Consider the following 23,735-nt stretch of genomic DNA (forward strand, 5'->3'; position numbering starts at 1 on the left):
GGGATAAATTTCATTTCCCTTTTGATTCACGAATATCCATATTCTCTTCGTTCAATCGTTCAAATTCAAAAATGGAATATTTTTCGTGTGATCAACTTGAGAGGTATAAAAAAGGGCATGAAGAATAAATTGAGAGGTATAATACACCTTCCAATCAAATTACCCTTTCCTTATCTTCTTCCTCTTTTCTTTGTTTTTCTTTCTTCGTTAACCTTAAATAGGTTAAATAGAATGTAAATATTGCTACACTCCCCAACTAAAAAGATTATACAAAATTTTCATGAACTAAAAAGATCACCTAATAACTAACTCTAAGAATACATGTAGAAACTCATCCCAATATATTTGAAGAAACTATTGGGTGAATCTCCTCTCCATAATATATATAATATTATCCCAAACCTCATCCACTTCTTCTAATTTTCTTTCTCATTTTATCTTCTTTTCTATACCTCTCTCGCCGTTCTTCTCTTTGCCGCTTTTTAGACAGCTGCTCGTTTTTGGCATTCTCCGCTTCAAGCTCTTTTCTTTTCTTCTCTTCTTTGATCTTTCGTTTCTTCATCTAAACGGGCAAATTTGAGATACAAAATATGGGTTAGTAGTTGGCTTATTATATTCTAACAGAAGGAAAACAAAAAAAAAAAAAAAATGCATTACTTTCTCATGTCTCATAAGTTGAAGCTGCTGAACAAGAGCATGAACTTTCCGTTCACGAGGCTCCATCACCACAGCTCTTCGCTTTTCAAGAACTGGCCTCTGTTGACTAGGTTTATCCTTCGGTTTTGATTTGAATGGCAAGGCTGCTTGTAATGATTTGGGAATCACCAATGGATTGAACTTCCGTTTCTGCCTTTCGATTGGCTTGTACACTGAATCCTTGTTCACAGGAATGGGAAGATCATGTTCTTTCCTGAGTTCAGCCACAGTTTTCATCCCTTGCCATATTCGACCACGAGGTTGCAATGCTGTAGTCAGCGGGTTGTAGAATTGAGGAATTTCAACTTTAGTCCATGCACGCAAGAAAACTACATCACTCATCCGAATCTTGTCCTCGAAAGTACATCTAGCAATCCCTTCCTTCGGTAGTCCCCCCTTCTTTTTGGGCTGGTTACCAATCTCCTCTTTTGCAGCCTACAGATAGAATTGGTTGAAACTAGGAATTAGATATCCATTGATGTATCGATATATTCATTATTCCAGGTGTCCAACATAGCCTGGAGTGAGAATCAATACTTTTACAATACTGTAAAAGTTATCAACAGACGAGAAAGAAAAAGTAATCAAATGATATCTAACATCCCTGCAAATACTTGACCCTACGTCTAGCTACACATATTGACCATCTACAGATTTACAATGGCAAATTACATAGAAGAACTGGTAAGGGTCATTAAGTTACAAAATCTATAAATTGATAAATAAATCTTCTATTTGTTCTTTTATTGCTTTCATTACACATTTCCTGGAAACACCCCCGAGAAAAAAGATTTATCAAAATCCTCGTCCCATGTTTATTGGTTTCATACTTTCGCAGACCAGTGTTGTCCAAATCTACCATTGGCCAGCAATATTTATTCAAGCTACATTAAAGTTCTTACACAACAACTGCTCCTATTGCCATGTTTATTTGGTTAACAGATCAGCAAGCAAGCCAGGCTTAAGTTTCATTCCTCAGCAAATAACTTTTATATATCATTTTTTGTTTATCTAGAAACTAAGCTTTCATTGGAAAAAAATGATGGAAAATACAAGGCAGATCACGGTTCTATATATCACGAAAAGTCATCATAAGAACCAATAATTCACACTGTATAAACAGAAGCCAGATCACGGTTCAGCAGTTGCACATTAGCAAGCAGACCATAAGAGAATATATAATTGGAAAAAATATGGGGGTCAGGAAAAGTACGAGTGAGGTACATAAGAATTTCCAGTAGTAAGCATTACAACAAAAAGAAAAAAAAAAAAAAGAAAAAGAAGAAACTCTCTATGGGAGAGTAGGAAAAATAACATGCAAAATGTTCTCTCTATTTCAAACAGACATACCTTTTTGACCTGGCCTCGAATTCCACTGACAGTTCGAACAGATGCACCTTCAAAACGAGCTATTTCAAGATCTGAAGTAAACATATCTTTTATAAGTGCTGTCTTCTTAAAAATTTTGCATGGATAACCAACTAGCTTGATTTTCTTGACCACCCGCTCTTCATGATTGGATTGGAGCACAGTAGCTGTTGCACATATTCTGAACGATGCCTGAGAAGCCATACAAAAGGTCAATAAAAAGCTAGAAAAGGCCAACAAAAGATGGCAGTAAAAACTTCAAAGTAAAGTTGGCATCAAATATTTAATCTATAATGCAAACAGCTGAAATGGCACAAGACAAACCTTATGCTTATGGGGAAAAAAAATAATCAAATATTCATGTCATACAAGAATATGTACATAAAAGATGAATTAAAATGCAGTGAGATTCGTGAAGATTCCAGAGGATAAGACATTCTCAAATGAAGAAGAAAACTAAATTCACAAAAAAGAGCCTCATCTAGAATACAAATAGCAAGAGATAAAAGCTAGCTATGAAGACTTGGCATTCATTCTTGCAGTCTTTCGCTTTATGCCAAATTGAACACTTCAGATGGTATGTAAATTGAACACTTCAGATGGTATGTAAATTGAACACTTCAGATGGTATATTTATGCACTTTCAAAATCCTCAATGAAAGTACAATTAGAATTTGTATGGAATAATAAAATATTCAAGCAACCATCATCGCTGATGCTGCAATATTGGGAGGAACCCTATTTCAAGAGACAAAAGAAGTTTGAACTGCACACACTATTTGTCATCAAAGATGTTAGGGAAGACATGATATCTCATTTATAATAAAAAAAAGTATACCTGATTGCTTGATAAAGTCTGAACAGCAATAAGCCCTGTGTTAGGAGGGGCTAGAGGGCCCCAAAATATTGCTAGACAGTGCATATGTTCAGGTGTATATTTAAGCATGCGGTGCCTCCCATTTGAATCTTCAATTGCATAAACCGGGGTACTTTGGAAACGTCTCCATCCAACCGAAAAAATTAATGGATCTCTAGTCTTTAGTACCTTTTTATGCCACCTATGTCGTTTTAATCTGACCTGCAAACATATTATTGCAACATAACTTGGTGAAAGAAGAACACTTGGAATAACTTTTCCAAAAAGAAATAAAGCTTTAATCAAGCAATGAAGGACATCGGACAAGAGCTTCAGATATATCTCTTTATATCAGGTTCATGACCCCTTCTGGGGTTATGGTGTTATGGTTTAATTACATTATCGGAAACTTAGTAAGGTGAGATACATGCAATCGATAACTTCTCAGAATGACACAAGAAAAAAAAAATAATAATAATAAACAAAATAATCAAGTTAATAAAAAAAAAGATCTATTAAAATATTACCTGCATGTATCCAACGTCATCCTCCCCAGGCCCAATTCCTCCAACCAAAATTGGCTGGCAAGGATCAAAATGCTCCACCATCTCACAAGGAACACCATGAACTTCCAATCTTACGTATGTCCCTGATTGGAAGCCCTCAATCCCCACTCGGAAGGCTTCATCGATATTATCAAGTTCAGCTTTATTCCTTTGTTTCCTAATTTCAATTTCCTCCTTCATCTGAAACAATCAAACATGAAGCAGTGCTCAGGGTCATGCAAAAACTACCTACCTTTTAAAAAAAAGGGAGAATGTTTACCTTGTCATGATAATCATCACCTTCATTAGCTTCACTATGGTTTAACTTTCCCTCACCTTCTATATCACTTCCATCCTCCGTTGCCTTAGATCCAGCATATGTAGGTCAGAGTTAAGTCTAACAAATTCTTAAAAAAGAAAATTAGATAAATAAAATAGGGTGGAAGAAACAAGTATAATCAAGATCATCAAAAGGATATTCAGCATCGAACTGTGCCCGAAGAGCAAGCTTTTTCAGCCTGCGCTCCTCGATTGTTGAGTACTCTGCCTTTTGGTCCATGGCATCGGTAGTTTTATTAGCATGAAAACTCTCATACTTCTCACCAGTTTCTAGATCTTCAAAATCAGCATACACATCATCATCATCTTCTTCAACTTCATCCTGAGAAGATTTATTTCTGAGAGCAGCTTTTGACCAATCACCAGTTACAAAGCGGTCACGAATGCTCTCCACATTATCATTGAAAAAGTTTGTAAATTTGGAATAGTCCTCAGAACTGGCATTTGCACCATCCACTGCTTTACTTTCATTCTGCCATCAACAATATATTAAAACGTTAAGAAAGTAACCACTATTCGCACAATTGGAAAACCAACAATCGAAAACGTTGAAATCTAAAAAAAGGGAATACTATTTTTAAAAAATTAGGGCAAAGAGTAAACCTTATTTCCCTCCCCTTTAGGCCTAAAAAAGTGGTCCTCGTCACTTTCTTCATCATCACCTTCATCCCTTGAGGTTGTAGATGTTTGTGTGGATTTCCCATACACATGTTTCATGAGATTCACGTGTTGCCTAGAGACGGTCCTTTCTAACAAAGACTCCTTCCACTTTGAGGAGTTACCCATGCCACTATCTACAAATAGAGTAATAAGGTGGTGAAATTATCAATGGAACAAAAAAGACATTTGCATACAACAGATTTACAAGGAAAATACCATTTTCCTCGTCATTATCATCCCCATCCTCATCCTCATCCTCATCCTCATCTTCATTTTCATTGTCATCATCTTCTGACATCATTTTTTGACCGTCAACATCACTGTCATTGTCATCTTCTTCATCTGAATCCTACAAAGATATAAAAGAAAATATAAGGGCACTAACAACGTTCTTTTTTGGCACATTGCCTGCAAAGTTAACATAAATTGGATTGTGCATACAAAATATAAATGAACAGCCGCGTCATTTACAAAATTAAGTCAGTCACATTACCATGAGATCATCAGAGTCAACATCATTTCCAAAAACAGCTTTTCTCCTAAGCCTCCCTTCATGAAATTCAACATGTTCCTTCATATGGTCTACAACAGTGGATTTCTGATTTAATAAATCATTATGCTCTTCTTCATCAGTGCCCTCACTTTCAAATTTAGCCTTTTTCGGGGTAAGGTCATCTTGATCTGAAGACTCTGAATCATCGGTATCATGTACTACATCAGGTCTATCAAGTTCCACCAACCCAGGTTGCTCTGCCGGCCCACTACTATGGATCCCATTTAAGTTGTCAGGTTTTCTGCCAAATAGGGAAATGAAGCTCTTCTCTAACTTTTCATCAACCGAATATTTTGTGTTCTGGAGAGACTTCACCAGAACTTCACCCACGTCTTGAACTTTACCTGATTATAGCATAAGAGTTACTTCAGAGTTACTCCAGAATAAGTGACGGATGAGTGCATATTAGCAGAGAATGGAAGGCAATTACCTTTGGTTGAAGGAACTTCTTTATCATCACCAACTTGGGAATACTGAACGAAATGGTCATTAATATTTATATAAACAGCATCCTTATCGTACAAAAGATCCCCAAGCCCAGACATAGGAGCATAAAACAATTTTTCCTTATCACGTAGTCCTTTCTTCTTGGCAGCAGATGGCAAAGGACAAGGATCAGCCAAACTGGTTACATTAGCCAAATTAAAATCACCCACACCAGAGATGTGAACCTGATTTATGCATTGAAAATAAGGAAATGTAAAAACAATGTTCTAAACAATAACATAAACAGACAATAAATCCTATAGAAAGGCAAAAGCATCAACCAGAGAAGTGGTACCTTAGTTTCCTTCTTCAAATTACAACCTCGAAGATAACCATATAGTGTGATATTTCTATCACATTTATTATTCATATGAACTCGTTCAGGTGGAGTGACATCTTCAAATCGATCAGACAAAACATATGGATGGTTGGTACGCCAAGACAGTGGCTGAAACTTCATCACAGAGATAAACCGAGCAAGATTGTGTACTTCACGTTTAGTGTACCTGTTGATGAGAGAAAATTGAGTATATAAAATCACATATGCACCTACCTATTGCAAACATTAAATGATGAAATGTAATAAAAATGAATGTTCGAAGATAGGAGTGAAGAAGAAGATCCTTACTTTCCATGAATAAGCCCAGATAGATAAAATAATTTAGCTCCTGTACGTATCTCAGTCCAAAAGCGATGTTTAAGATGCTGCTTTGTTTTCCTCAACTTTTTTGCATCCTTAAACTTATCAAGGTGAGTGAGAACTCCCATAACTTTTGGAAGTCCGTGATTATGCAAAATGTTGAGGAACTCAAAAGTCTCCTGTGATGTAGGTAAGATATTTAAATTAACATAACAAATTTCATTATAACCTTCAAATAAGTGGAATCATGGTATCTCACCATCTCAAAACCGTAACTACCATCAATTAGAAGCAAAGTCAAATCAGCAAACTTTGCTGCGTCAATCATCCCATTGATATCATTTGGGCACTCTACAAACTGCAACCGCCTTTGTTTACCTGAAAAACACACACATTGAGAATACAAATCCCCAAATAAAATAGCCAAAACACTGAAAGAATGTGTTTGTGTACGAAACAAGAATGAAAATTAAGTTATAATCGGCAATAGATTGAACCTGACACAATTGTAATCGGCCCACGAACATCAGGTAGATTATGTTTGGTATAATGCTTAACAAGAGACTTGATTAGAAGAGATTTTCCAACCTACAGTAAGTTACAAGAATTAAAAGAAGAAGAATGAAAAGAGATGCAAGTGATAAAAATATAGAAAGTAATAAATTCAGACCTGGGGAGGTCCCTGTACAACAATAACATAGGGAGCTGGTTCACCATAACAACGATCGATTGTGGGAACATGAAGCCTACGTTGTTCTTTCTCGACAGAACGAGATTGCAGGCGCTTAGCTTTAACTGAAGAATTAAAAGCAAAAGCCTAGAAAAGAAAAACAAGAGTTAAGTTCAAATGTAGTCGGAGGCATGGATTGATTAGAATACAAGAAACAATTAAAGTACCTACCTTCGGGTTGTGCCTCCTGTCATTCTCAGAAACCTCCCCCTTCTTGTTGTGCTGTGCTTTCTTCTTTGCATTGGGACCAGATTGGCGAGACCTGTGAGCCTTGTGAGACTGATCATCGGCACTTGCATTGATGGCCATGATTATCCGACAAAAAACTCGAGTGAACAAATTGTAGCGATGGGCTTAAGGAGAAGGAGGCCGGCGGGGTTTAAGGAGAAGGAGGCCGGCGGCTAACTAAGACAGTGGGGGAGGAAGACGAGAAAGGTTTAGGAGTATCGTTTTTTCTTTAACCTTTTCTTTCCTTCTTCTCTCTTATTTATCAGATGCCAATATCTTTTAATTTCATAATTTTTTTTTTTTATTTTTTTTTATTTTTATTTTAACAGTTTTTTTAATCTGTATTATTTTGAGATTTTAAAATATTATTATTCTTTCTTTGATATTTTAATTTGTCAAGTTCTAAATAATGTAATGAAATATATTATTAATTAAATTTTGAAAATAAAATATATTATATTACAAACAAATTCTTACCAATAAAATTAAAAAAAAAATATTAACGGATTATAAATATCTAAAAATATGATTATGATTATATTACAAAATATATATATATATATATATATATATATATATATATATATATATATATATATATTTTTTATACTAGAAAGCTGGTGACCCAAAACTCAGATCAACTCCATGCGATCTAACCCAACAAAATCTAGAAATTGAATCTAAAAAAAATATTCACATAATTGGACTCAATCTAATCAAACTAAGTAAAGGAGAGAAATGAAAATGTGGGCATAATTATCCAAAATTATACCTAAAATGTAATCATGAAAAATTGGGAATATTTGTGTATTGATGTGTTCATATAATTTGGGTTAAGAAATGAACTCTGGCTGGGCAGCCAAATGGATTCAACGTCATGTTTGGGAGAGAAGCGTGGGAATTTGCTGTTGTACTGACATTACAAAAAAAAAAACGTGTTTCTTCTTCTTCTTCCTTCGTCTGCAAATCTTTGGACTTAGATGAATCTCTGCAGCAATCCATGAGCACCCATGACCCTTTCATCTCGCCCAATGATAACCTGAAAGGTTTCCTTCTTGCTATGTTATCCAGCGCCTTTATTGGCTCCAGCTTCATCATCAAGAAGTTGGGTCTTCGTCGGGCCGGGGCTTCGGGCTCTCGAGCGAGTCAGTTTTTCTTCAATTAATTTTTTCATCTGGGTGGGTTCTTTCAATTTCGTCTTCCATTTTACCTGTATGCTTCCTTTGATTTCCTTGATTTACATGTTCGAGGTGCTCGTTCTTCTTGCGATTTTGTCATTCTCATGATTGAATTTTTCAGTTCGCGAAGAATTAATTTGTTTCATTTACATTCTGAATGGTTATAATTGAGGGTTATAGATTGTGGTTTCTCCTTTTTGTTACTAATTGGCAGGCTGCGTTGCTCACATTGTTCCTTTGGGTTTTATGCTGATGAAATTTGTGTGGTTTATGAATTCTAGGTTCTGGTGGATATGGATATCTGTTAGAGCCACTTTGGTGGATCGGCATGAGTACTAGTGAGTATCAATTTCAACTGTCTTCGGACTCTTTACTCTCCCTACTTATCTCTAAGAGCCGTCTACCTCAATGCCAATTTATTGAGACAATAACTTTCGATTAAGGAATGCTCATAACTCAGAGTTACATTTAACTAAATCTCAAACCTCATTCTAGATCTATTAGATTCTTTAAAAAATGTTTTTGTTCCTCTCCACCCGAATTTCGAGAGCATCTCCAAGCATTTCAAGTCGAGTTTTTACATGCAGTTTCTAAGCTACATTTGATTGATTACTTTTACCTGTGTACCATTTGCAGTGATTGTTGGAGAATTTTCTAATTTTGTGGCTTATGTTTATGCTCCTGCTATTCTGGTAACCCCACTTGGAGCGATCAGTATAATTGTTAGGTAACAAGCTTCAATGAGATATTGATTTGGGATTGAATGTAATTACTTTTTATTTATGCTTCCATGTCAAAATGGGATTTACCCAAATGATTTTCATGCGTTTATTGTGTTGGCAGTGCTGTGCTTGCACATTTTTTCTTGAAGGAAAAATTGGAGAAAATGGATGTATTGGGGTGTGTATTATGTGTTGTAGGGTCTACAATGATTGTTCTTCATGCGCCTGGTGAACGTACTCCGAGTTCAGTGGACGAGATATGGGAACTAGCTACTCAACCAAGTAAAGTAAACTCTAAAACATATCCTGATGTGTGTCTTACTGCGTGGAGCTTCGTTTTGATTATTCTGATGTGTTTTGTTCAGCTTTCCTTCTCTATACGGCCTCGGTTATAGCTATTGTGTTGTTCCTCGTGTTGTATTGCGAACCCCGCTACGGACAGACAAATATACTCATTTACATTGGGATATGCTCCATAATTGGATCCTTGACGGTCTGTCTTCGTTACTCTTTTACGTGCTGAATCGTTCTGATGATTCATCGTTGATTTTTCTTTTTCTGTGAAGCAATTTTAATGAAACTTGGAATACTCTTTTTCTCTTCATTTATACTTGAAGGAGTTGTGTGTTAGAGACCAACTTTCTGCATTGGTTTGCAGGTAATGAGCATCAAGGCTATTGGCATTGCTATAAAACTCACAATGGAGGGTTTGAGTCAGGTTGCTCACTTCCAAACATGGGTCTTTGTAATGGTTGCAATCTCATGCATAATTGTTCAGCTGAACTATTTAAACAAGGTTAGTGTACTACTGTTTTGTTCAAATCGGTTCGGGATAATAACTATGGAGTTCGTGGATGTTAAATATAGAACTTTTTTGCTCGGTAATCGTTTGGTGTAGAGTACATTTGTGGCTTCTTCATAGCTCTCCCTATGATGTATTTATAGTTTCGTTATGACTATTATTATCTTTCGTGTGTTTTACGTATGGAGAATCCAAACCTCTCGAATTTTGGGTTTATATGGAACTTTCACTTGAATGTTGATGAATAATTATGTCGAGTATCAGTCCAGTTGTGTATCAATTGGTACCAAAGCTCTATTTTTGCCATGCTAAATATTGAGAAGATGAATACTCGTTTAGATGTAATTATGTCGAGTATCGATCTAGTTCTGTATCAATTGGTACCAGAGCTCTATTGTTGCCATGCGAAATATTAAGAAGATGAATACTCGTTTAGATATAGGCCATGGAACGGAATTGTAGAATATGCTCAGCTGCTGTTCAAGTGTGAGAGAGGGATTGTGAGAGAGAATATGGTCATCCCTTAAGGCTATTTTAAAACTTAAGCCGGAAAAGATCTTTACATGAACAGGCCTTGGACACATTTGACACCGCAGTTGTCTCACCAATTCATTATGCAATGTTCACATCCTTCACGATCTTCGCCAGTGCCATAATGTTCAAGGTACTTTTGCTACAAATTTAAACATTTCTTTTGGGCTTTTCAAAGAGATTGATTCATGTGCTTGTTATACCATTAGGACTGGTCTGGTCAGAGTGCTAGCAGCATCGCATCAGAACTTTGTGGATTTGTAACCATCCTTTCTGGGACTATGGTCTTGCACGCTACAAGATCACCCGATCCCGCCTCTGTTTCAGGTATTTATTTCATTCGAAACTCTTAAAACTGGCCGAATGCAGAGTTTGTGATGATTCATTGTCTGTTATTTATGACATGTTTTGCTAGATTATTAATTGTTCTTTATACAATCACATGCTACTAGTATCTATGATCAACATATATATTGTACATGGGTAGACACTTGTTAAGCACAATGGATATGTTCTTAATACTTGGTTAAGCTTGAATACGAACGAGACGATTATTTGGGCATTGAACACGTGTTAAACACAATAGACAATGCCTACTTGCTACAGAGATGTACCTGCCTGTGTCTCCTCAAGTGTCATGGTATTTCCAAGCAAATGGTGATACCTGGAAACGGAAATCTGATGAAATAACATTGCCAGATTTTGATGCAATCCTCAAACAGGACCATTTCACATGAGATGAAAGGTATTATTGGCTCTCTCCATTGCACACAAAACAAATGCATCCAAATTCTGGGAGAAATCTGCGTATACTTACTTTTCTCACATTGTTTTAATGAGTTATTTGGTAGAGTGGTACACCAAAGTTCCATTTTCTTTCTCGCTCGACCGCTTGAGATTGAAGAACGGGTAGGGCGTGTGTAACTTAGTATGTTCTTTGTAACACTTTACTTTGTTCCTAAATAGGTAACTGGTATTGGAAACACAGCTTCTTCCCCTCTCTTTTTACTTTTAGGCCTTACACCTCTGATAACATTATTTTGTACAGTAGATCAGAGCCTGTGGATGGAAGATGTAATCTGCTTTTGTGTGTAGTTTTTCACTCATTTCCCTTATCCGAGGAAAAATTTGAGATAGACGAATGTATCAATATTGGACTTTGAAACGACACGATGAAAGCTTGAAAGGTGAATAAAGTTCTAATGTTATTACTACTACACAGTGACAACTTACAGAGAAAGAGCGAGATTGCCAAGTTGAGCGTAACTCAATTAGTGAAGACATACTTTTAATTAAGAGGTTAGAGGTTCAAACCTCTCTACTCTACTCTACATGTCGGAATCTATAGATTGGCGAGGTGAAAAAGATTAGTGGGATAAACTTCGGTTTGAAGTTGAGAAGCATAAGCCTTAGATGCGATGAGGACATTGACAGCTTCGGTTGGATGTAACCCGTCGAAGAAGACATGGTTGGTTCTATTTGGACAAGTTTGCCCTCCATTTTTGCACAAAACTCCATTCCCACCTTCACTCAGAGATGGCACTTCACAGCAGGGCACAGCTGCCTCCATAAAACCTGAAAACCACCCACCATATGTTGAAAGGAAGGTATGTTTGAACATGTTTTTAACCAAATTTCTTGTTTTGGTAAAAAATGTTTAATGGTGGTAAATCCCTTTTAATGCTTAAATGTGAGATAAAAATGAGTACAAGAACAAGTAAAATAGAGATTACCCTAAATGCCACATTTATGATATGAACTTTAAAGATTAATGAAGTGTCCTACAGGTCGTAAATGGACTTAAATATTAGGGAACCGTATCCTTCAAATAATAAAATTTAGGTACTCTCTATCAATGCTATCACTGATCCTTGTCCCACACTAGTTTCTCTTTTACCAAACACAATTTATTATTTGATATTTGAAAATAAATATCAAGTTCATAATAATAATAAAATCATTATTAGATCTTATGGCTTTAATGTCCGATAGTTAGCTTTCTTATGGTTGGTAATACTATAAGTAGAACGGTTTCATGATTGACCCTCTAAATAAATTTTAGCCATGTTTATAAGCTATTAATGAGCTTAACAATCAAATCGTTTTCTCTCAATTAATTTTTTTTTAAAGATATAAATGCATTTTGATTATCTCTTTTGACCACATTTTATTATAGAAAATAGAGTGTATTCGAGAGAGAAACAAATCAACGTAAGCGAGTAGAGCGAAAATGACAGAAGTAGAGTAGAAAAGATAAATATGTCGAGTACCTTTAGAAATATGGTGAGAGATGATATCATCGATAATCTTGTATGAGTTAAGGAAGACGAGATTGGAGAGTGGCATTTGTGGTTTTAGGTCATCCACCAATGTCTTCAAGTGGAGATTGAACATTTGAGCAGCTTGGTTTAGTATATGAAGGCATTGTCCTTTGTTGTTTGCTCTCACCATTGGACTGCACCCTAATGGGTTCACTGATATCAACACTATTTTCCTTGCTCCCAAACCATACACCTTCTGTGGATCAAAGCAACACAATATTAATTGACATAAACAAAGAATGTGGTTCAAATTTGTGGCTTGAATCACAAACGAAACCAACCCACTTTGAGTTGCTGAGACAATGTGGCTGTGAGGTTGGCTGTGAACGAGTCGAGGCTGAGTTCCGAGTGGAGGTTACTCAAAAAGTAGTTGAATGAGTAATCGTTCCCTCCCGACCCAACCACAAACAAATACTCGTCTAACGATACCCTCGTGCTCATACCTCTTCTCAATTCAGGCAACGTCACAGTTTCAAAGTTTCTGATTTGCCTGTTCAAACTTATTACATTTCCCTACACAACACAAACAAAACAAGATTGGTTTACGTGTTTTCATGGCTAAGCGTGAGTTTTTGTATGTTACCGTGATGGCACCGGTGTTATCTAGAATACCAGAGCCACCAGAAGCATAGTTGACGCCATGAACAATCTTCTTCCCCTTCGTTGAAGGATCAGTGAACGGAGGAATGGGAGAAGGAAGGTGAAAATAATCTCCAAGAAGGTCGATAACATTCTTGCCGTTCGTAAATCGTCCCAACGGACCGAGAGAAAAATCCATTCCGTAAGGTAAAAAGTCAGCTTTGGCCCTTGAGTTCTCTAAAAAGTTATTGTTGCCATTGTCAACTAGAGAGCTCCCAAACACAAACATTCCCTTTATCATCCCTCCATTGCCCTTTCTTCTTTCTCTTCCTCCTTCACAATAAGAGAAGAAGAAGACGAACAAGACAGTCACAGAAAAGAACAAGACCGTTCTTAGATTTGTGTTTCTTGTCATTGTCGTAACACAAATTTGAAGAAAATGGAGGATGTGGAAGCTCATTTTATAGGAAAACAATGAGGGCAATTACGTAATTTGGTGCCGAGTTTCATTTTATATTTCGAACGAGTTTAAGTGGATCAATAATACGACATTTACTTTCTTAAAACGTTTGGCAAAATGAGAATCGAAGTTTATATCATCATTTGTAGTTTTCCTCGGATTTTTGTTAATTGAATTTCAAGAATTAGTTTGTAAGAACGTAATAAATGAACTTCAATAATTTATTGATGTGTTTAATTTCCACGGTGGTTCATGACCTACCGCTATCGTACATCCATTAAATCTTATTCAACTATACAATGACATAAATAATGGACACCATTGTCATGCATAGACCTATTTTCAAAAAGATATAATGTCTTAATTATTGTAAGAGTGTCAATTTATATACATCTTCAATAATTTTATAGACAAACGTATGAGCTTATAACATTTGTGCGGGTACAGACATAATTATCAATGAGTTAGAATCTTTTCTCAACGATTCGAATCAATAAATAAGTTTTAATGCTCTTTTAATTTATTCACATTAAAAAAAATTATTATGATAAATAAATCTAAAAATCTAAATGTCTTGTTTTTCTCTCCGTTCAAATGAATCATATAAGTTGGTTGAGAGGTTATTAGATGGAATGAGTTCAAATCATAACCGACTATTTATTTATCTAGAATTAAATTAATGGTGTACATAGGTTGGGTTAGAAAAAACTTTTGGACCAATTCAAAATTTTGGGTTGGTTAGGTGGTGACCCGAGCAGCCCGAAGAGAGCTCACAACCCAACCTAACTCAACCTTAACGATTTGGATTTGATAGTTTAAATTGGTCAAGTTGTCAGATCATACGAACATAAATTGAGTAATAAGGTCAGACAATTATTTTATAAGATGAATCGAGAAGTTGGTACCGAAAAATGGGATAGGGATTGAGGTGTGAGTGTAAAAAGTAATGGAAAATAGGAAGAAAAATGTGATATATTTGAATTAAATAGAGGGAACCACCCCAACCAACCTACTGTTGTGTGCAATTACTGGCAGTGGAGTGAGTCAGCTTGGAGAGGATGGTTTTACCAAAAGTGCATTCATGGTAAATAATTATTTTACGTATATTTACATCTACATCTCCTCACATCGATATTAAGGGATCAACAATTATTTTCATTACAAACCAAACAACCTATTTCAAAACAACAAGGTGAATATTGTTGGATGATGGAAGTCCCATATCGGCTAATTTAGGAAATGATCACGGGTTTATAATCTAAGAATACACTCTCCATTGGTACGAGGCTTTTTGGGGAAGCCCAAAGCAAAGCCATGAGAGCTTATGCTCAAAGTGGACAATATCATACCACTGTGGAGAGTCATGTTCGTCTAACCTGGTATCAGAGTCATGCCCTAAACTTAGTCGTGCCAATAGATTGGTAAATCCTCAAATATCGAACACGTGCCAATAGATTGGTAAATCCTCAAATATCGAACAAAGAACGAACAAATAACTCCAAAAGACGTCTAACCTGGTATCAGAGTCATGCCCTAAACTTAGTTGTGCCAATAGATTGGTAAATCCTCAAATATCAAACAAAGAACTTCAAAAGAAAAATGTCAAGAGCCGTGAGTTAAGACCCTGAATTGATCGATTTGCTCGAACTTTAAGTAGCGTTAATATGATCCACTAAATGAAGTTCACTGCCCATGAAACTTTAATGCTAATAATATTATGGGATGTTACGATTATACATGAAATTTAGACAAGGTTAAGTAGCTAAACCAAGTAACGGTGCTAAATGACCCGTACAATAATTTATCTTTGGTTCATGTTCTAAATGACCTCCAAATGCTATGAAACTTGGTAATAGGTCTTACTTTATGATGACTGATGACTTGGTAAAGTTTGAAAATCATTCAAACACTGTTCATTTTAAAGATATTTCAAAGTCTAAATATCCTCAAAATACGTGGCTACTTTTTGTAAAGCCTATTGATAAGGACATAAAAGATATTCAAAAATTCAAGTTGTTGAGAGCAAGTTTGGAACCTAAACTAAGTTAGGGCCTATGAAAACGCTTAAAGGAAATAAACTCTTACCCAAGATCCGAGACTCTTCAAGAATTTTCTAAACAACACATTATGACTTCATGACACTTTAAATGACTCAAGCATGTTATTGTAAGTTATGTGAAGCTTAAGAATGCATGTTACGACTTATGCATCCAGAAATTACGAACCTTAGAAAATTTATAAAATGTTTTAAGATTGAGAACCAAGAAAAATTACCACACAAGCTCTACATCTATTAAGATAAGAAGAATGCTAGGTACCACTCAAGAATAAGGGACCAAGGTCTTCAAACTCAAAAACTCAAGAAACTCAAGAAACTCCCAGACCTCCCACAGTACAACATTTTCATGACTCAGACTACATCGCTTGAAACGTAAGAAGACTTGGATGTAGGTTTTCAAACTATGCCACTTGGAATGTGCATCCTTAAGCGTAGGTATTTAGATTATGCCGCTTGGAACGTGCATCCTTAAGCGTAGGTATTTAGACTATGGCGCTTGGAACGTATGAAGCATTGGACATAGGTATTCAGGCCGTATCGTAGGGAACACATGAAACTCTGGATGCGAGATCAAACTACATCACTTGTAATGTAAGAAGCCTTGGATGTAGGTTTTTAGACTATGCTGCTTGGAACGTAAGAAGTCTTGAGTGTAGGTATTCAAACAATGCTGCTTGGAGTGCATGGAGCCTTGGGCATAGGTTTTCAAACCGTATCGCAGGGAACACATGAAGACTTGGATGCAGGTTCAGACTACGTTGCTTGGAATACATGAAGCCTTGGACGTAGGGTTCAGACTGTGTCGCTTGGAACGTATGAAGCCTTGGACACAAGTTGTTAGGTTCATGACTTGTACCGTAAATCCTAGGGAAGTGTCTTGGAGAAAAAACCATGAACAGAACAAGAACATAGAAAATAACCAAGAACGAGACAACAATCAAGAATTAGAACATGGATCAAGATCCAAATTCTGAAGACAATAACTCAAAACCACAGTACTAAGGCCCTTAGATCATAATCAAAGCTCAGATCTCATAATCCAAGAACCGAGTTCCTCATAATAGTTCATGATAAGAACTCATAAGTCAAGAACATAATAGAACCAAAGGGCCTAAGTACTTGCAACAAGAACCAAAACAAGTTAAGAAGAAGTGTGGTACCCTAGTATATCAAGGACACGGTTAAGAGCCTACAAATAGTCTACTTACTGAGTCTTCGTACTCACTCCATAATTTTTAGGTAAATAAGAAGCTAGTCAAGGTTGGGAGCAAACTCTGGAGCAGGTGACATAAACAAGCCTCACCTGTCGTCCTCAACCCCTCTTGTTTTTAAATATATATATATATATATATATATATATATATATATATATATATATATATATATTTTTGTTTTGACTAATCTATGAACTCTATTTTGATATAATATAAATATATTGTATATTATATTTTAAATTATCTTTGTTTTATTTGCAATTTTTTTCCATTTTTTTACACCATCGAGTCAGTCCAAAGTCACGTCTGTGACAACCTTGCATCGTCAGCTAGATATATTGTGGCCAACGTGACCTTTGCCTCTTCTACCACAATATTTATGGCTTGAAAGTACTGTTCAAGGTCAAATATAAAATTGTCCAAAACCTTAGCATCTTGAGCCCCATAGAAGGGCTTAGGCTCCGAGAATTTCACCTTGTTAAATTGGACCACTCCTCGGTTAGAGTTTGGTTTCCTATTTCTCTCATGGTGAGGTTTAGCTTGTGCTCAAATCCGTCACTTCAGCTTTGACTACTCCAAGGGCTGCTCTTAAGTCCTAAGACATTTGTGAAACCATCTAAATGAACACCGGTTGGCCATTGTCTAAGCCCTCGATAGTTCTTTCATCTGGGCAGTAGAGCCCACCAAACTATCCACCCGCTCAATGCCACAAGCAGTTGTGGCATTGTCTTCTAGGGTCTTTACCCTAACCATTAATTTACGTACGGGCATTGCCTCAAGAAGGCCTGCCATTCCTATCAACTTTAGTGGCAATCTCGTTCATGCGAGACACCAAAAGCCTCATTCCATTAAGAACTTTACTTAGGTAGAAGAAATGATCTTCAATCTGTACCAATCAGTCAGCCTAGGACTTGTACGGTAGTTTTGTAGAAGACATGTTTGTTTACCACGATTTAAGGAGCTAACTTGGCTCTAATACCACTTGTCACAAACACATGGTTGGAGAAGCAGGATAACGATTGTGTGACAATTGTTCAAACCCAGCGAACAAGTCAGATGTATAAAAATTATATGTCGCAAATAATTCAGACATACGACCGAGCTTCGATTACGTTTAAGAGAAAGTATTTTAGAAAACGTGGCATTAAAACTTTTTTTTTTTTTTTTTTTTCTTGGGTAAGAAAACAATGTTATAGGCTAAATAAAAGCAAATAAGCACCAACAATTTTGATAGTATACTCGAGTAGGAAGAATTGACGACTAGTCACACCTCCTATAGAACATTTTGAGGCAGACATGATTTTGGTAAACTGTTATACACAGCGTACATTGACATGACAGGAATATTAAAGATCTAATTACATATGAAAGCAACTAAAAGGAGTCTAGAATGGACATGCGACCATGGACAACATGTCCTAGACAAGCATGACCAGAGCATCCGACAAGCCGCGAAAGCCGCCATAGGCAACATGCTTTGGACAAGCATAACCGTGACACCACACTTATGTGAACCCCATGCGCCTATCATCTCTATGTGTCCGTTAAAACTAGACTATTCTAATCCAAAAAAGTCATGACCAAATTCTCATTCGTAAAGAGAACTGGTTCCTTAATTTTTGTAATGCACGTTTATTTTTAAATACTTTTCAAGTAAAGATAAAACCACGACCCAAAAGTGACAAAGAGTGTTATGTGACAACCATATGTTGATTTTGAAATTAATTCTATTTTATTTTTTAAAATTTTTTATTTTCGATCTAACTTATAAAGAAAAGAAAAAAAATTCATGTTTTGGCAATGTACATGTGTAGCATGTGTATTGAAACCATATAGTTTAATCATGAAAACTATGAATATGGTATTAATTTTTTTTTTTTTAATTTAAAAGTCTATTAAAAATAAAATTCGTAATGTAATGAAATTAATTATTTTTGGAATCAATACCCTATTGAATGAAATTGAAAGATCCTGTGAACCCAAACCCACTGACCCATCCATGAAGATCCCATTGTACCAAAACCACTTTAATTAAAACAGGTAGTTTTGTTCATTGATTACAAAGTCAAAATCAAAGTCAAAAGTCAATGACCAAAAATGTCTCCTCCTCTATTATTTATTAAATTAAATATATATTAAGAACTATGGTCTAAAAATATACTATGCACTAAACGTATTAAAAATATATGGTGTAAAAATTAAAATTAAAATTATGTTATAAGATTAGGAACCATAGTCTAAAAACTAATATTATATCACGAGTAATGTAATTTTTTTTAGCCCATAGTCAAAAGTGTATCTTTATATTGTGCTTAATGAACATAATTGTTGGAAATTAACAGTTAAAAGTGAATCGTTGTCAATAATGGTCTAATTTTCAAGATCATTGTTTTTCTTTTGTATTTGTTTTGTTTTGACAATGAGTTTTATTTGATTCAAAAACTAAAAAAAGTGGAAGCGTCTACAAAAATGAAAACACAAATTTTGGAGAAAACACAAATTTCTGAGTTGCCTCATTTTCGATTCCTTAACCTTTCGTGCCACGGTCTAGCCCTTACCTAACTCATTTTAAAAAGAGTAAAAGTATTAAAAATGTTCAATAATGTAGTCATAGCAACTAAAATCGAGGGACTTTAGTGAATAACTACTTACATATGCCGACAATGAGTATAGTAATAATTACGAATAACCAACGAGCAAAATAAAGTTCTTACATTAGTAGTTAAAATACGACATAATAGTTAAAACATAAAATAAAGAACATACACAAAATATTTAAAACAAGAGTGTGGAGAACGACGGATGAGGCTTGTCTATGGCACCTACTTTAGAGTCCGCTCCCAACCTCGACCAGCTCTTTGTTTACCTGAAAAATGTGGAAAGTACAAAGACTCAATAAGTAGCCTATTTGTAGGCTCTTAATCATGTTCTTAGGGTACCACACTCTTTCTTTTATTGTTATGGTTGTTGTTAGTACTTGGGCTCTTTAGTTCTAATTTTGACTTCTCGGTTCTTATCATGATCTATCCTAAGGATCTTAGTTCTTTGATTTTGACACCTTAGTTATGGTTTAAAGGCCTTAGTACTAAGTTTCTAGGTTATTGTTCTTAGAACTTGGATCTTGATCCATGTTCTAATCCCTGATCGTTGTCCTGTTCTTGATTATTTTTTAGGTTCTTGTTCTGTTATTGGTTCGTTCTCCAAGACACTTTCCGTAGGATTTATGGTAATAGTCATGAACCTGATAACCTGTGTCCAAGCCTTCATACGTTCCAAGTGACACAGTCTAAACCTACATCCAAGGTTTCATGAATTCCAAGCGACGTAGTCTGAACCCGCATCTAGGGCTTGCCTTGTGATACGGTGTAACGACCCTAAATTTCCACATACTCAGAGTTGCTACTAACGTCTCATGCTCATCTATAATGCGGAAATATAACTCTTACATGAATATAACTGATAACGTAAACTTAAAAAAAAAAACGTTTAAAACAACTTCTTCTCTGGAAAACACAGCCATGGTCTTACGTGTTTAAATATGAAATACTGAAATTTAGAGAAAACAAAAACAAATACAAAATAATTTAAAACAATGAAATGCAAAACAACCTATTCTAACTTAAGACTAGAAATCAAATATGAGTCTACCCTATGCACGTGCCACAGTCTCTGCTCGCGATGCCGCCGTCCTTCGTACAAGTGCTCCTTGCCTTTACCTGAAAAAAATGATGTGGCCCACGGCCTGAGTATTTCAAAGAATACTCAGTAAGTGGCCCCACTATAGGGGCCATGCTAATGCAAACACATGCAATCATGAATAGGGACCTATCTCTAATCATCTTAGGGGTGGCCTTCAGTCTCGGACAAATTGGATGTGTAGTACTTCCCTACACACGACTCACACGTGCGAGTGTGAGTCCCCAGGGCGCTCGCACACCCCCTGGACCCTCTGGTCAAGCTAATCTGTAGCGACGTCCGGAGGTCAGCGGAACCCCATAGTGTCATGCGCCTCATAAACACCCTCATCTGTGTGCTTCCGCACCTGTGCGCATTCGCGCTCATCATAAGGTGCGCGTCCGCACTCATCATCTCTAGGGGAAGTAGCCCTATGCTTATGAGCATACAAAATGCATGAGGTCCCTCTAAATCCATCGTAATGTCTCTTCTGACACAACCCTCTAGTCTCATCTCTTTGTTACTCAAGGTAACTCATACTCGTGGATATTTATATTAATATCATTTTCATGCTCTTAGGGTTGTGTCCTACGTCGATCTAACGACATGATGCAATATGGCACTCATCACCATCTAGCATGCTCAATATGGAAAACATCATCATATTAAGGTAAAAATCATGCAATCATCATGCTCATCATAATGCCACACGTGCGTCAAACATATCAAGCGTCACTCAACAAAATATGTATATACCGCACATATCATCAAGCATCATAATCCACACATCATCATAACTCATACAATTATTTAGCCTATCCTATAGTAAGGCCACTTACTTGGTTGGCCTTGGCCGAAGTACTCCCTAAATAGCTAAACGTAAGCTCTCGTTCCGTGAGAGCTGCTTCCTACGTCGCCGGAGTTTGTTTCCTATCACACCGTTCACCACTTTCCGTTAGTATTTCACAATTAATTTACCAATAATTTAATAAATGTGAAATACGGCTCTAAAACGGCCTCGGATACCTTTATCGGGGCCGAAAACAAGTCCGGGAGGGTCGAAATAGTGGAAACCGGGCTGAAAACAGGTGAGCCGAGCCAAACAGCCGCTGGAGCCGCCGGAGGAGCCGTCGGAGCGTCACCGGAGGGAGCCCGAGCCGTTTGCGCCGAGCCGAGCCGAGGGACTGCCGCGCCGCTGTGTGACACGTGGCAGCAGCAGAGAAAGCCACGTTGGGCGATAGTGTCGGGTCGAAGCGCGGGTCGCATTTCGGTTCGGGTCGTGGTTCGGGTTGCGGGCTGTGGAAGGCTACTGGGCCAAGGCTAATCGTTGGGCCTCGGCTTACTGGGCTGGGCCGCAAGTGTTTGGTTTGCAGGCCGGCTCAATTGGACCATGGGTCTAGTCTGGGTTGGTTCAACTGAACCATAGCTTCTGGGCCGGTTTGAGGTTTGGGCCGCTGTAGTTGGGCTGGGCCGAAGGCAGAGGCCAAGGGAGGAACGGGCTGGCTCTCCCGGGTTCTGGGTTCGGGTTGACCCGGATCCGTGGATCTCGTCTTCCTTACCCGACTTCGGCCGATTTTTTGGCGAGCTTTCTCTCTCCTTCCCGCGGCGTTTCCGTTGCCGATTTCGGTCCTCTTCCTTCCCTTTTCCTCTTTGTTCGTCGTCCTTCTTTCCTTTCTGGGAGTTTTGCGGCCTAAAAGCTCCTAAAAGCCACAGATCTAAGAATCGATTAAGAAACTTAATTTTTCGACCTCGGTTACCGACGACGACGCTTACGAAATAACACAAAACGCACCCTGAGTCATTGTGCTTTCGTTAGGGATCCCTCTTATGGTGGGAACAGGTCGTTTGGTGTCGGTTTGAGGGTGGTTTGAGGGCTCGTCGGAGAAACTGGACACTCGCCGACGTTTGTCCGAAATCTCTCTCTCTCTCAAAATTTTCTCTCTTTTCTCCCTTTGCAGGTCTTCTGAAGATGCTGGGTGTCGTGGGCTGAGGGTGGGCGTGCTGTGACCGTCGTTTCGTGTGGATTCCGCGAAACTCGGCGGTCGCCGGAAAACTCGCGGGTTTTCCGGCGACTGAGTTTTTTTTGTTTTTTTTTTTTTTGTTTTCTCATTTTCCTTTATTTATTTATATATATATATATATATATATATATATATATATATATATATATATATATATTTTTCTTTCTTTCCCGGGTCGTTACATTATCTACCCCTAAAAAGAACTTTCGTCCTCGAAAGTCTCAAACTCTTGTACCAACTCGGGGTATTTCTCGCTTATCTCGTCCTCACGCTCCCACGTGGCTTCCTCACTGTGGTGATTCCGCCACAGTACCTTAACGAACGCAATACTCCTGTTGCGTAAGGTTTTTACTTCTCTAGCTAAGATTCTTACTGGTTTTTCCTCGTAGCTCAGATCTTCATTGAGTTAGAGTAGTTCGTAGCCTATTACGTGGATAGGGTTCGTAATGTACTTCCTTAGAATCGCACATGAAATGCATCGTGTATTCCTAAGTGGGCTATAGGTAGGGTTAACTTATACGCAACTGGACCAACTCGCTCTAGGATCTCGAATGGTCCAATGAATTTAGGATTTAACTTGCCCGTACGTCCGAACCTCAAGACACCTTAAATAGGTGCCACCTTGAGGAATACTAGGCCCCTTGTCTCGAACTCTAAGCTTCTACGCCTTACATCGGCGTAGCTTTTCTGTCGACTTTTAGTGATACGCATCCTCACTCGAATTTTTCTGAACAGCCTCGTTGGTGAGTCGAACCAGCTCGGGTCCTACTAACTCTCTTTCGCCTACTTCGTCCCAACATAGTGGGGACCTACACTGTTTCCCATACAAGGCCTCAAACGGTGTCTTACCAATAGTGGCTTGGAAGTTGTTATTATACGAGAATTCCATGAGATGGAGTATGGAATCCCAACTTCCCCTAAAATCTAGTACTCAAGCGCATAACATGTCCTCTAGAATTTTGTTTAAACACTCCGTTTGTCCATCTGTTTGGGGGGGGGGGTGGAAGGCGGTAATAAAATCGAGGCGGGTACCCAATGCTTTTTGAAGTCCGCGCCAAAACGCTAATGTAAA

General features: G+C 37.4%; 3 protein-coding genes across 4 annotated transcripts; 1 reads left to right on the plus strand and 2 right to left on the minus strand.

Moving 5' to 3' along the window:
• Nucleotides 1–148: 148 nt before the first annotated feature.
• LOC111784407 (uncharacterized) lies at nt 149–7,322 on the minus strand. The gene is made up of 17 exons (XM_023665119.2): nt 7,045–7,322; nt 6,814–6,960; nt 6,641–6,731; nt 6,403–6,521; nt 6,132–6,322; nt 5,799–6,009; nt 5,448–5,688; nt 4,958–5,361; nt 4,681–4,813; nt 4,408–4,598; nt 3,945–4,276; nt 3,746–3,845; nt 3,448–3,666; nt 2,903–3,142; nt 2,047–2,256; nt 658–1,131; nt 149–562 (listed from the first exon to the last, which is right to left on the minus strand). Exons 1-17 carry the CDS (start codon nt 7,180–7,182, stop codon nt 404–406), a joined length of 3,600 nt encoding a protein of 1,199 aa, XP_023520887.2. The 5' UTR covers nt 7,183–7,322; the 3' UTR covers nt 149–403.
• Nucleotides 7,323–7,953: 631 nt separating this feature from the next.
• Nucleotides 7,954–11,548, plus strand: LOC111784408 (putative magnesium transporter NIPA6). 2 transcript variants are annotated; one of them, XM_023665120.2, is made up of 9 exons: nt 7,954–8,246; nt 8,561–8,617; nt 8,916–9,006; nt 9,123–9,283; nt 9,367–9,494; nt 9,660–9,797; nt 10,375–10,467; nt 10,544–10,661; nt 10,941–11,548. In XM_023665120.2, exons 1-9 carry the CDS (start codon nt 7,979–7,981, stop codon nt 11,069–11,071), a joined length of 1,185 nt encoding a protein of 394 aa, XP_023520888.2. In that variant the 5' UTR covers nt 7,954–7,978; the 3' UTR covers nt 11,072–11,548. The 2 variants fall into 2 exon arrangements, with proteins under 2 accessions (XP_023520888.2, XP_086977724.1); XM_087121598.1 differs by having other exon boundaries at nt 7,956–8,279.
• Nucleotides 11,515–13,670, minus strand: LOC111784409 (GDSL esterase/lipase At4g16230-like). Its single transcript, XM_023665123.2, has 4 exons — nt 13,239–13,670; nt 12,941–13,168; nt 12,605–12,851; nt 11,515–11,909 (listed from the first exon to the last, which is right to left on the minus strand). The coding sequence occupies exons 1-4, from the start codon at nt 13,647–13,649 to the stop codon at nt 11,677–11,679; spliced, it is 1,119 nt and encodes a 372-aa protein (XP_023520891.2). The 5' UTR covers nt 13,650–13,670; the 3' UTR covers nt 11,515–11,676.
• Between the last annotated feature and the right edge of the window lie 10,065 nt (nt 13,671–23,735).

The sequence above is a fragment of the Cucurbita pepo genome, chromosome 2 (assembly GCF_057944985.1).
Source record: "Cucurbita pepo subsp. pepo isolate OVF chromosome 2, ASM5794498v1, whole genome shotgun sequence".
NCBI lineage: Eukaryota > Viridiplantae > Streptophyta > Magnoliopsida > Cucurbitales > Cucurbitaceae > Cucurbita > Cucurbita pepo.